Raw genomic sequence first — 14,107 nt, forward strand, 5'->3', positions numbered from 1 at the left:
CCTGCATATCATATGCATGTAGACTATCAAACTTTATATTCTACCATTCCACCCCCCTCCATCATACACGGCAAAAACTATGGTTAACCGGTGTACATAGAGGACCACACCAGTTATTTTACATCGGTGTTAGTTTTACACTTATAGGTGTTATTACAACACCTTTTGTTGTTACATTTACACTCTTTGGTGTTATGTTTAATCTCTAGGGTGTGATTTTAACACCTCAGGATGTGGTCCTCTATTAACACCAATTAATGTCAGTTTTAACACCGCAGCTTTTAGAGTGTACGACTTACTTTCCTTTGTCCTACTTAGACCGGGCTTTAAGTCACAATTCTTGACTTTTCCATAGAAGGGCCGAGGACTCCGAAAGGAGTTGCGGTATACTATACTATCGGAGAAATATAACGTAAACATTAATAATTTTCGAGCGACGCCATTTTTCTTTTTATTGTAACTATAACCACACACAGGTGACACAGTTCTACGAGACTATTCATGCACGACCACCATGATGACGTGATTACTGAATTCTACATGTTCTAACTGAATCATAATCTAGATACTGACTCGTAGGACGGTGCTGGCGTAGTCTCATCTAGGTTATCGGTTGGTCGAAGATCAAATTTTGAATCCATAGCATTGCCATAGGCTGGCGGCGCTGTTCTGTCTCCACGCGACAGAGGCGATGACGGTGGGGGCGCTGTTGGTGTCATACGCGAAAGCATCGGTAATGACCGATCAGAGGTTACGTTACCGACCCGTGCTGGTGGCTCATATGGGGGTGCTGATGGATTAATCGACGGCTGTTGATTTTGATCAGTACGACCGCGGGTAACTGGACCCTGATTTAGAGGTTCCTGTGATTCAGGATCACGACTTGGTGTCCTTTCCCTCCTCTCGCGTCGCTTTCTACGCATTTCTCTGCAGGTTGCACATCGGTAAATATAGGCAAAGCATGACTGGATAGCCCGTCCTAAAACACACAACCACTCATATATCTGTGCTAGCTCGCGGCTTATGCAGCCCCACAATCGACCCGGCGAGTCGCATAAACAGTTGCCGATGCTAGTTAACAAACGCTCACATCTTTTCGGTCCGGAACATATGAACAGAATGATGCCCAAAACGACCAGGAGGGGGACCACTACTAACGTGATTCTTTCTGCATCCCAAGGTGCTCCTGGTGGATAGAGTCCATAATAATCATAGTAATCATCACCATCATCATCATCATTATCTTCAGGAGGGGTTGGAGGAAGAAATGGCGTCTCATCGGGGCGATCTGAAATATAAACGTAAAAAAGTCGTCGAAATATTTATAAATATTTGAATTCATTTTGGAGATAATTATCATACGTTATTTATGCATGTTCCACTTGCGTACAGTGAGTGAAAGGGGCGGGGCCATGGACCCCAAAGAATTGCACGACCAAGCAAAACAAAACCCACCAAAAAAAATTAGAAAGAGAAGAAAAGGGAAATGGGTGAACTATGATAATATACAGTGCGTCCCCCAAATATATATATATATATATAAAGATAGATATGACTCGTGAGACACAGACACGTATCTCACCAACAAATTAATGCGAGCGCGAAGCGCGAGCTGATTTTTTTTAGTATACTGGCAGGGAAAGCGTGCCTATTTAGAACTGTTTGTAGTAACTCATGAGGAGGATACATATCTCACTACACAGATACGAGTGCCGAGAGTGAGCTAAAATTTCTTTCTATTCTGACCTGAAAGCTTGATATTCTAAGCATTTTTGGTACCAATGATTAAGATTGGTATCTTAAAGAAGAATAGATGCGAGCGCGTGTAAAAATGGCAATGGTAAAAATGGCAGAGGTTCAAATGGCAGAGGTAAATATGGCAGAGGTAAAAATGGCAAAGGTAAAATGGCAGAGTTAAAAATGGCAGAGGTAAAAATGGCAAAGGTAAAATGGCAGAGGTAAAAATGGCAGAGGTAAAATGGCAGAGGTAATAATGGCAGAGGTAAAAATGGCAGAGGTAAAAATGGCAGAGGTCATAATGGTATAGGAACCCCATGAAAAAAAATTAAAAAGCCCCCGCATGTAACCCCTACATAGATTAACTAAGAAAGGTTCTAAGAAAATAAAAAATAATGGAAAGGGTGACATTCAATCATGGATAGATCGTCTGCACCAAATTGATAATCCTTTGGCTAGAATATCTTATTTTTTCTGGACTCTCATGGACGGCCTTCTCATGTCAAATCGCTGTGTTAGTATTCAAATTTGAAGCACACTCTTGATCGCAATTGTACTTTATTCATGCAGGGGAAGTTAAACATGTTAAACATGTTAAACCTCAGTTAAAAGTCATTGTAGAATAGCAGAATAAAATAAAATGATAATGGTGAGGGTTTTAGGAAATCAATCAAAGATTAAAAAAGCTATACTGTTATATTTTAAAGATGACGTCATTTGCGAGTAGCTTTCCCATATTTGGTATATAGAAAATATTAATGAAATGTAATTTTCTAGAAAAAAAATCCAAATGTTTTTTTTTATCTTCAGTATATATCAAGAGACAAATCATTTCACTGACGCTCCTGAAATATTTTTTTAAAACAATTATGAACCATTTTAGTGCATAAAATGTCATGGGGCAGCTTCCCATATATGACGTCAAACCCTTTGGGAACCTGGCATCCATTTATAGTATGTAGAGTAAATACTGGCATTCAAGGGCCATGTGATAAAGTGACTCGTGAACAATAATTGTATCATTTACATTTAACGTATCACATTAATCAGGAGCAGATCCACATTTTCCTGAAAAATGACACGCAAAAAAGTTTTCCGCCTACTAACTCGTCCACAAAAATAATTAGCAAGCAGAAAAGGGTCTCGCTTAAAAAAGGGGGCACACTTGAGTTAGCATATTTGCTAAGATTTTAATTGTACCTCTCAAGGGGGGCTGGCACGGGCCAGCTGTGCCCCATGGATCCGCAAATGACATCAATATCTATTCATCATGATCCATCACGATATGGAAATTTAAAAAATACTTTCATTACAGAATGTTCAGTTATTTTTTTATCCAGTTTAAATAATTAAAGTAGTTCGACGTAGACCCGAACTTGTTCGTTTCAGAGGGTTAGTGGCTGCACACATTGGTGTTTACATTTTAAGAAAAATCGTTGGGTTTGTATGTAAAGCGTTGTTCTGCTTACGAGCTTAAGATCCTTTCATCATGCAGTCATTAATTGAAATCATTTTGGCAAGAAAATGCTTGAGTTTAGTTATATAAATGACAGAGTATAGATCTTAAATGACGAAAAACAACATAATATTTAATCAGTTGTTATAGCCCATTTCGTCGACAAGAGTCCGGTCATGGATGATGATAATTATTATGATGTAGCCTATCTTTATCATCTTACCTCTGCCATTTTTACCTCTGCCATTTTTACCTCTGCCATTTTTACCTCTGCCATTTTTACCTCTGCCATTTTTACCTCTGCTAATTTTACCTCTACCATTTTTACCTCTGTCATTATTACCTCTGCCATTTTTACCTCTGCCATTTTCACCTCTGCCATTTTTACCTTTGCCATTTTTACCTCTGCCATTATTACCTCTGCCATTTTTACCTCTGCCATTTTTACCTTTGCCATTTTTACCTCTGCCATTATTACCTCTGCCATTATTACCTCTGCCATTTTTACCTGGCACCAAAAAATTGGTCAATATTGATTCGAGCCGTGTTTATTTAACCATTGACTCGTAGCATTTCCTTTGAATTATTTTGTTAAGTATCTCTCGCTGATCCCTGAAATGAGTCTGGATTCGTGAGTTTCTGCGCAAATTGTTTCTGATAGGCCTCAATTTTTATAGTGAATAATTTGCTCAACTGTTGGTCTCAAATTAAAGATTAGATTCCACTCTTATCGTAAGTATCATATTCAAAGTAAAAACATGTTCAATAATTGAGAAATCTATCTCTGAAACCGCTTAATAATACTCCTTTTCATACGTTATTTTCATTATTTCAATTCATTTCAATACCACAATATACAGTATGTCGGTAATATAGTAGTTTTGCTTTCGTCAGGAAAGCATATATAATAAATGTTCATCGGATGAATTCATGTTCACTTTACTTTAAGACTAGGAAATGAATTTAGATATGAGAACAAATTTACTTATTGATCTGTTATTATCATGCATTTCCTGACGAAAGTAAATGATTACATAACCGAAATATTTATTTTTGGGGTAATAACTAACCTTTATCTATCTTGCAGATGAATTTGAGTCTAGAATCAAGACAATCTGATACGTTCCATATTCCATTTCTTTCAAGATCAATTACTGAACACATGCTCGTACTTAGCGTTTCATATCTAAAGCTGGAAACAAAAAAGAAAAATAATTAAGACTATTAAAAAAAACGAAATAAAAAACGAAAACGATAAAAATGTACATCCATTTACCCACACGGAGTCATGATTATGGCTAGTTGTACGGCAAAAAGGCAAGGGATTGTGGGAAGGTGTGTGTGTGTGCATGCAGTGTGCGTGCCTAGTGGTTTAGAGCATTAATCAATATATTTTCTTTATGCCATGTCAAATTAATGACATTATTTATAGACGTGAGAATATGGATCGAATCTCAATTACCACGATTGACATAATAAAGCTTTAATTCACGCCCTGAATTTCTAAATTCAAAGGAGATTTTAATCTGGGGTATTGATTCTGTTTTTTTTTCTGTCATGAGAGCATAGCTTTCTTCAATATTAATGCATTAGTCCAGTACAAATGAATTTTCACTCTTTGGTTATGAACTTGATATTAACCCGTCAATTTGAAGGGGAATCCATTCTTAGTCATAACATGTGGTGTGAGAGAGGAGAAATATAAGTTTAAACAGAAGTTAACACAGAATTCTGAAAGGTTAAAGACATCGGACAAGCAATAAAAAAGTTATGGCTGTTTTAAAATTGAGATCCCTATGACTATGTAATTACAAAATGGCAACGGACAACTTTCACATAAACCATGTAGGCCTACTTACTTATTAAAGAAAAGGAATTTGTTACCCTGGGTCTGTAATGAAAACAAAACTCAGGGAGCAAACTATTTTTTGTCCACATGAAAAAAATATAACCTAAAGTAAAACTTTTTGAAAAAATATAACACTTTAGCCATTTCATGTATTGGTGTAAATGGAAGAGTTGTCCTTGCCTTATCACTATGACCTCACCAATGCGGCCAATTTGAAGGCTCCGTTGGTATTTTAACTCGTTACAAAAAAACCCATAAATGATGACTTTTATTTAAAAATTCATAAATGATAACTTTTTTATATTGTTTATCCGAAATTGTTTTCCTATCTTGTCTGACTGTTCTTTTTCCTTAAGATTTTTTTTTATATAGTTAAGATCCTCCTCTAAATGAGATTTGACTTTTGACGGAGTTGGATTACTAGGATACCGAATAATGCGACAGTCGCTCTAATGGAAACGACTCCAGACACATCAAAGCTATTACACTATTTAAAAAAGACATACAAAGGGTATGTGTGGAGTAGGTTTCGTTGTAACGTCTGCATCAATTGGGAAATTTGCAGCATTAAGCAGACGTTTTCTATAACGCAGAAAATTATTGTCAAAAGCCCTTCAATTACAAGACAGCCTTTGTAGAAAATCCGCGAATCAATACAGCAGTGGCATCCTGGACTCTGCAACGACATAATTGCGATTCTCGTCCGATCCGAATCTTCGGACGATCAGCTGTCCCGGTCACCAACTTTCGATAAAAATCTGTCAAGTGTGATTTGACTCGCATCTTAAAGATCCAGATCGGACCCAAAAATGAAACTGACAAATTATATACCAACCGAAAGCTTATAAGCTACTAAATACAGCAAGGTATGCTTTATGCATTTTCACCGCTTCCTAGCTGAGTATTTTGCTTAAGAATATTCCAATTATCGGGCTTCGAACCCCGTTTAGAAAATAGGCTTTATTGTGCTTTTCACCTGCCTCGAGACCGTGACGTCACGTTGTGTAAGAAGCGTCGTGATTCCATAGGTTTGTACACAGAAAAACTCGGTGAATTTTTGTTTTCCAGATAACGCATTTCATTCTCTTCACTTCTGTCACAGAGGGATATCACATATATTTTTTCCCACAAGCTTGAATTTATGAAATCTACAGTTTTGAACTAGTTTTTGCCATATTTTATTTCCTGCTTATTTGGCGCAGATTTCAATTCTATCTGCATTTAGATTATGTATAACAACTTTTCCTGACATAGCAATTTAGGCCCAATAAGAGCCAAACAAAGAAATCACAAAAAAGGTAGTGAATAGTTGTAGGTTTACAACAATTTGAACAGTGAATAATTTTGAGTGCCATTTTCATCTGAAAACGGAAAAAAATGTATTCATAGCATGGAAATGGAAGAAAATACCCAATGGTTTTGTACACAAACCTATGGAATCACAACCCTCGAGACTCAACGTGACGTCATCATTTCCAGGCGACGTGGGGGTGCTCAATCAAAGCGTAATTTAGAGGAGCAGTTTCTTTGATTTTTATTTAATATTTTTAACTATTGGAAGGAGATATATGTAATATTTTTGGTATATTTGTATTGTATGAATCATTACCTTTATTTTGATATATGATTGTTTTTACACCGGTCAGGGTCTTTAAAAGGAATTGCTGCATTGTAGAAGCGTCTGTGCGGTGATTCCGAAGATATACTGTTACTAAAGACCAGCATAAGAACTTACCCGTTGTAGAATGTTTCAGAACTCGATCCATCCAACCATCGTCCCGTAGAATCCATTCCTATCCAGGCTAAGGATGTCAGATCTTTGAACATCGCTAAAAAGCAAATGATAGCAATTGTTTCAATAATTTGTCTGTATAATGGAATTTTGACAGCTTTATCTGTAATCATAACTACTGATATTCATTTACCATTTACCGTGAAAGAAAGGGAGCCAAACATATTTTAAAAGTTATAAATGTTATGAGTGGCCTAACTGTAATCAATGTGATCTTTCGTCAGCCTCGATGTAGTCTTCAAATTCTACGCTGAATACTTCTACTATCATACTAATACTGTTACTTATACTACTATCTTTACACTTCTACTACTACTAACTACTACCTCTGCGACTACTATACTACTACTACTACTTCTACAACTACTACTACTACCATTACTACTTCTACTACTACTATTATTACTATACTACTACTACTACTACTACTACTACTACTACTACTACTATTTCTCCTCCTCCTCTTACTACTACTACTACTGCTACTAAGCACCTTTTCTACTACTACTACTACTACTACTACTACTACTACTACTACCACTACTACTTCTGCTCCTTCTACTACTACTACTACTACTACTACTACTACTAGTACCAGTACTACCACTACTACTTCTGCTTCTTCTTTTACTAATACTTCTTAACTACTAGTACTACTTTGCCTACTTCTCCCATATTTTGTAGCACCTTACCTACTAGTAAGTCATTCTCCTGTCTGTTGACTATAGAAGTCAAGAAACCTCCATCAAATTTACACTGTGACCGTGCTAGTTGCCATGACAAACTTTCATTGTAGAGTTTATAGCAGTATCTCGATCGAATAATCCAATCATTAGGACAGGAAACTGCACGATATTATATAGAAAGAGAAATAATAGGCTAATAGTTAAATAAAAGAGGGAAACGCTGATTACTTTTATTAGTCAACCAGTTTTTCGAATTTTGTTAAGACATTTTTTATTGCAAAAAATTGAAACACTATACCACTATAAACTTCAATGTCGTAAAGTATAAGAGAATTTCAAAGAACTGCGCTATCGACATAATCAAAATAGTTATTTATTCATTTAGAGTTGGTTCAACTATTTACACGCAAGACAAAAGGCATATCAAAGATGAATAAAAGCAAAACAGTGCAGAATGAATATATGTTTACAAAAATCCTTGAGATTGGCGGGCAACATACAATGTAATAAATTGTCTTTAAAAAGAAGAAAACAGTAGCAACAACAATTAATGATTACATTTTTGTACTGAAAATTTTTACAAAATCCACAAAAAGTATGCACGAAATGCATCAATTTCACTTCACAAGATGCAAAGTGCTTTCGAGGCATTTTATTCCGATTTTTTCCCCCCAGCCGAAAAAAAAATGCGTACGGCCATTGTTTACTAACTGCATATGTATATATAACCATGTAATGATAGTATCGACGATAATATAAATATGATAATAATAATAGCAATATTCATAGGCGGATCCAGCTTTTGGCGAAAGGGGGGGCGCACTGCCGAGCGGCGCACATATTTTTGCACTTCACCGGCGCCATAAAAGAAAATGTTGAAAAAGAAAAAGGGGTAATGCCTGACCCTGTCAAAACACGCACACACACACACACACACACACACATGCATATATATATATATATGACTCATATCATATAGATATACATGACTCATGAGATAGAGACACATATTTCACCGACAAATTAATGCGAGCGCGAAGCGCGAGCTGAAATTTTTAAAGTATACTGACCTGAAAACAGGAAAAAGGTGCCTGTTTAGGACTGTTTGTAGTAACTCATGAGGAGGATACATATCTCACTACACAGATAATGCGAGTGCCGAGGGCGAGCTGAAATTTACTTATATTCTGACCAGAAAGCTTGATATTCTAAGCATTCTTGGTACCAATGATTAAGATGGGTATCTAAAAAAAATGCGAGCGCGAAGCGCGAGCTTAAAATTTTGATATTTCGATCTGAAAACATTACAGTTTAATGTACGTTTTAATAAAGAACAAAATTATATCCAACAAAAGATTATTGCAAATCGAAGCGGGAGTTCTTTTGAGGTTCAGAACTAAAAACGGGACATTCTATTCACCTATTTAATCATGAAAAGTATGGGGTTTTGCTACAGAAATGATGCGAGCGCGAAGCGCGAGCTGAAAAATTTTATGTTTCAATCTGATAATTTGAGCACGATTTTTAATAAAGAACGAGTTGTGTAGCTCAATCTCATTTGCTGATTTCTGTGTAACATTACCATCTTATTGTTTTTGCACATGCGGAATTATTGGGGGAGGGCAAAACGATCATTCTTGACCGCGGCGCCGATCTAGATTTGGTTAGCAATAGGCCCTTCTTCATTATTCTACCGGCGCTTATTTATTGAAATCAGGGGACGCTGATCATTCTTGACCGGCGCCGATTTAAATTTAGGTGGCGCCGGTTAAGACAAAGGCAGCGCCGATTTGTCTTGACCGGCGCCGATTTAAACAAGTAGTACTGATTATTTTTGCCGACGTTACGTAAGATTCAGGCAGCGGCAATCCATAATCGGCTGGCGCCGATCTAGAACCAGGAGGCGCCGATTATTCTTGACTGGCGCCGATTTTTAACCAGGTGGTGCTGATTATTCTTGACCAGCCCCGATTTAGATATAGGTGGCGCTGATTATCCTTGATCGGCGCCGGTTAAGAACTCAGGCAGCGCCTTTTTTTTTTTTACCGGCGCCGATTTATAACCAGATGACGCCGATTGTTCTTGTCCAGCGTCGATTTAGATTTAGGTGGCGCTAATTATCCTTGATCAGCGCCGGTTAAGACTCTGGCAGTGCCGATTTTTCTTAACTGGCGCCGATTTATAACTAAATAGCGCTGATTATTCTTGTCCGGCGCCGATTTAGATTAAGGTGGCGCTGATTATTCTTGATTGGCGCCAGTTATATGCAGGCAGCGCACTGCTACCGGCGAAGTTGTTGGGAAAAGGGTAGTTAAAAGAAAAAATAAGGAAGATGATATGATTACGCTTTGCTGGGGATAGTCTTTCCTTTACTGTTGCTAATGTTATATCAGTGTATATTTTTTTTAAGCAGCGCCTTTTCCCTTTCTTTCCTTTATTTTTAATTTTTCAAGCGGCGCCTTTTCTTTCTTTTACTTTTTTTTAATTTTCTTTATTTTGAGCGGCGCCTTCGGCGCCGCTCAAATATTAGGGGGGGCGCGCGCACCCTGCGCACCCCCCCTGGATCCGCCGATGATATTAAAGATAAATTCCAGTAGTTGCAGCAAACACTGATTTCATGAGAAAGTCTGTAAAACCAGGCTTGATTGTCAGTATATCATTGAGGATCTAGATCTGGTACAGTTACATTAACTGAACTTTGTGAAATCTTGAAATCTATGCTGAAAAATGTTCACATCGAAGATCCCCAACACAGATAAGGGCACGTGGGACAATGTATAATTATTGCTTAGAGATTCGGGCCCGACGCTCTACCCGAATCCTGTGCTTATTTGCTAATTTCTCAGAAATTACACAATTTCTTCCAGAATCCTTTGGCACATGCGTTTTATTTATACAAACAGACACTATGGTGGTCATTTCATTGGATTCTGTACGAACTCATTTTGATATCGTTACCAAAACTAGCATTTACCTTTAATATGTTCTTCACGATTTCATTTTGCAAGTAAGCGAAATTATTGCTTTGATGTCGATACTATTCCTCTCTATATAAATAAAATTTGGTTATCAGCAAATGAAAATCACAATGAAAATACATACCTTGGCCAAATGAGGCAGAGAATAGTATTGGTAGAATGAATGCAAGGAAGAATGGCCTCCATCGAACCTAGTAATAAGAAAAAATATATATAATTATAAGCGTGACAACCGAGATGATAAAAATACAATGAGCCCTTTTGGTTATAAACATGTTTGTATTAAGCGCTATATAATATATAATAGGCTGTTATTGTTAATAATTGTATTGTTTCATTATATTATGCAAAACATTATTTTATTCTTTCAATTAGTTGCTATTCCGTATGTATTGCCATTGGTGTATATAGTGGACAGGGGCCTGGGTCTATACCAATAAATCGTGATTCAATGTAAGCTTGGTAATAATACTACCGAAAGAAAAGGGCCTTCATTTCTAGGATCCGTGATGACTTTTTTTCTATCGTCATGATCCTTGCAATGGAGTCAACCTTGGTTAGCAAAGAGAAAACCATTATCCCCCAAACACCATTGACCGGGTATCTTGCCCCACCCTGATCCCCCTGGGCCCCCACATTTAAGTATCGTTGCTCTCTCTTTGCATTTTGTTACATTGTACTCGTGAACACATTTTTTACTTTGTGCTACATACCACGTGTAAAGTAGGAAATATAATATACTGCTACTTCTACTACTACCATCCCCATAACCATGATAAATACTATTACTGCTAATACTACCGCAATTATTACCACTACTTCTGATACCACTAAAACTACTACATTAACAAATATTCATACTAATACTACTACCACTACTACCACTATTACCACTACTACTACTACTACTGCTGCTACTACTACTACTACTACTACTACTACTACTACTACTACTACTAGTAGTAGTACTACTACTAATTCTACTACTACTACTACTACTACTACTACTTCTACTACTGCTACTACTACTTCTACTACTCCTACTTCTACTACCACTACTACAACTATCACTATTATATACTACTCCTACTACCACTACCACCACTACTACAACTACCACGACTATATCCTACTACTACTGCTACTACTACTTCTTAATGCTGCTGTTTTAGGAACTGTTTATAATCACAATGTTAATATTACTTTTACTAGTACCACCACAATTACCATCACTTTTAATACAATTACAACTACTACCACAGCAACAACAACAAACACGGCAACTACTATTACTACTACTACTACTACTACTACTACTACTACTACTACTACTACTACTACTACTACTACTACTACTACTACTACTATTACTACTATTACTACTACTACTACAACTAATACTACTACCACCACTACTACTACTGACACCACTTCTTTAGATACTAGTATATACTACACTAGTAGTCATGTGTACTATTATTACTATCAATACCCATTCTTTTACTACTACTACTACCACTACTACTACTACTACTATTGCTGATACTACTACTGCCGATACTAGTTTATAATGCACAAGTGCTCATGTGATATCCCTTCTCCTACTTCTTCTACTATGACTTCTATTACTATACTACTACTACTACTACTAGTACTACTACTACTACTTCTACTACTACTACTACTAGTATACTACTACTAATACTACTACTACTTCTACTATTACTATACTACTACTACTACTACTACTACTTCTACTACTACTAGTATACTACTACTACTACTACTCCTCCTCCTCCTCCTCCTCCTCCTACTACTACTACCACCACCACCACCACTACTACTACTACAACTACTTCTACTATTACTTTTACTTCTACTATTACTTCTACTTTAGCTGCTGTATATATTCACATTAATATCACTACTATTGGTAGCATTGGTACTATTACTGCTTCTACTATTAGACCTGTAACACATTATATATTCTATTGTAATGTGCTTTTTCAGCAATGCCATTTGATTTAGGAGCACAGAGCTGAGTCAGTGTATATTTTTATGACTCATATAATATTCACATTTGTCATACACGATCATTTCATATCCATTCGTGTACACTTGCCTCTATTTACCTACCTGAATAGAAACACCGTCAATAGAACTGTCCATCCTTGTCATATTCCTCCATTTTGCATGCACAACCCAGATATCCATGGGAGAAGGCACAATATACGGTGAACAACTATCAAATTCAAAATTCAGCTTGCCATACTTTCAGTGAGAATTCAGATGCAATCTCATTCCCATGTTTTCCATGTATGAAAGTTCTGAACGTATTTGACATATTAGTAGGGTTGATATCATTTAACACTGCACGTTTCTTGTTGAATTCAAATGCTAGGTTACATAGACGCACATACACGCATGACTAAGCTAATATTCATATCTTTATTGCGTTGCTTTACTGATGAAGAATAGTACAGTGGCGATACTCGATTGAGTAAATATTGCTATTTCCATGGAAACACGGTCAGGATCTTGAGTAAATCGGGAGATTAAACGGGGAATGAAGCAAGAAATGAGAGAAACCTTCAGGCCATGTTTACAGTTCCACGAAAATTTAGGAAAGGATAAATTGTTATAATTGATATAATTTACGATAATTAGGTGGTCTATGACAGATCACCTCTTATTAATTTCGTCAGAATTTTCTTTCTTTCTTTTTTAATTTATTCATTTTTCGCACCTATGTTTGTCGCCAACTTTTCTCGGAATTGGCTGAATCAATTTTGCTGATTTTTTTGTCATATATAGTCTATCATAGAGACGCATACTAAGCTTTTCAAGGTCAACTGGTCATGATGACGTCATCTACACGCCATTTTGTAAAATTCTCAATTTGATCATATCTTCATTATCAATAATAACAAAATAACAATATTTACATCACATTAACTTCAGGTCAAGGGTCAACTTTCAATGTCATCAAAGGTCATGACGCGCGCGTCAAAGCTAAAAAAATCCTCCAAATGGCCTATAAAATTTGTGGATACGTTTCAGGTCATTATAAGCGTTTCTGCGCGTAACGCCTCAACGCAACGCAGAAACACCGTTTTCTCTACATCATTTGATTGATAATATAATTCTTAGCAGTTTGATACCAAATTTAGCTCTCTACGACCAATAATAAGGAAATTATCGTCTGTTTAAATTTGTAGCATGTGTGCGCGCGCGCGCGCTCTCCATAGGCTTTATATGGCAAAAAACATGCCTTTTCAAAATTCATTATAGCTCTTTAAAAAGTCCATTAACCCCCATTCTTTTTTCATATATCGATAGAATATGAGTTTTAGATATGATTTCATGTCACCATTGTCCCTAAATCATGACGTCATCAAAATGGCGTCGGAAGTCAAAATATCCATTTTACTTGTTATGACGTCATAATAATTATGCAAATTAAGCTTTAACTTCGTGAATATCGGTCAATTTTCGCCGAATTTTCGATATGATGTAGCTTAGGTCTTACTCTTCATAATTTATTTAATTATTTTTCATTTCGATAAACGGATCATCCTGAAAAATTGCAAATGATAAAAGCATGTCATT

General features: G+C 36.5%; 1 protein-coding gene across 1 annotated transcript; it reads right to left on the reverse strand.

The window, feature by feature from the left end:
• Positions 1 to 204: 204 nt before the first annotated feature.
• LOC121426446 lies at positions 205 to 12,904 on the reverse strand. The gene is made up of 6 exons (XM_041622748.1): positions 12,635 to 12,904; positions 10,623 to 10,689; positions 7,527 to 7,679; positions 6,778 to 6,871; positions 4,264 to 4,385; positions 205 to 1,288 (listed from the first exon to the last, which is right to left on the reverse strand). The coding sequence occupies exons 1-6, from the start codon at positions 12,710 to 12,712 to the stop codon at positions 555 to 557; spliced, it is 1,248 nt and encodes a 415-aa protein (XP_041478682.1). The 5' UTR covers positions 12,713 to 12,904; the 3' UTR covers positions 205 to 554.
• Between the last annotated feature and the right edge of the window lie 1,203 nt (positions 12,905 to 14,107).

This window comes from Lytechinus variegatus, chromosome 13, assembly GCF_018143015.1.
Source record: "Lytechinus variegatus isolate NC3 chromosome 13, Lvar_3.0, whole genome shotgun sequence".
NCBI lineage: Eukaryota > Metazoa > Echinodermata > Echinoidea > Temnopleuroida > Toxopneustidae > Lytechinus > Lytechinus variegatus.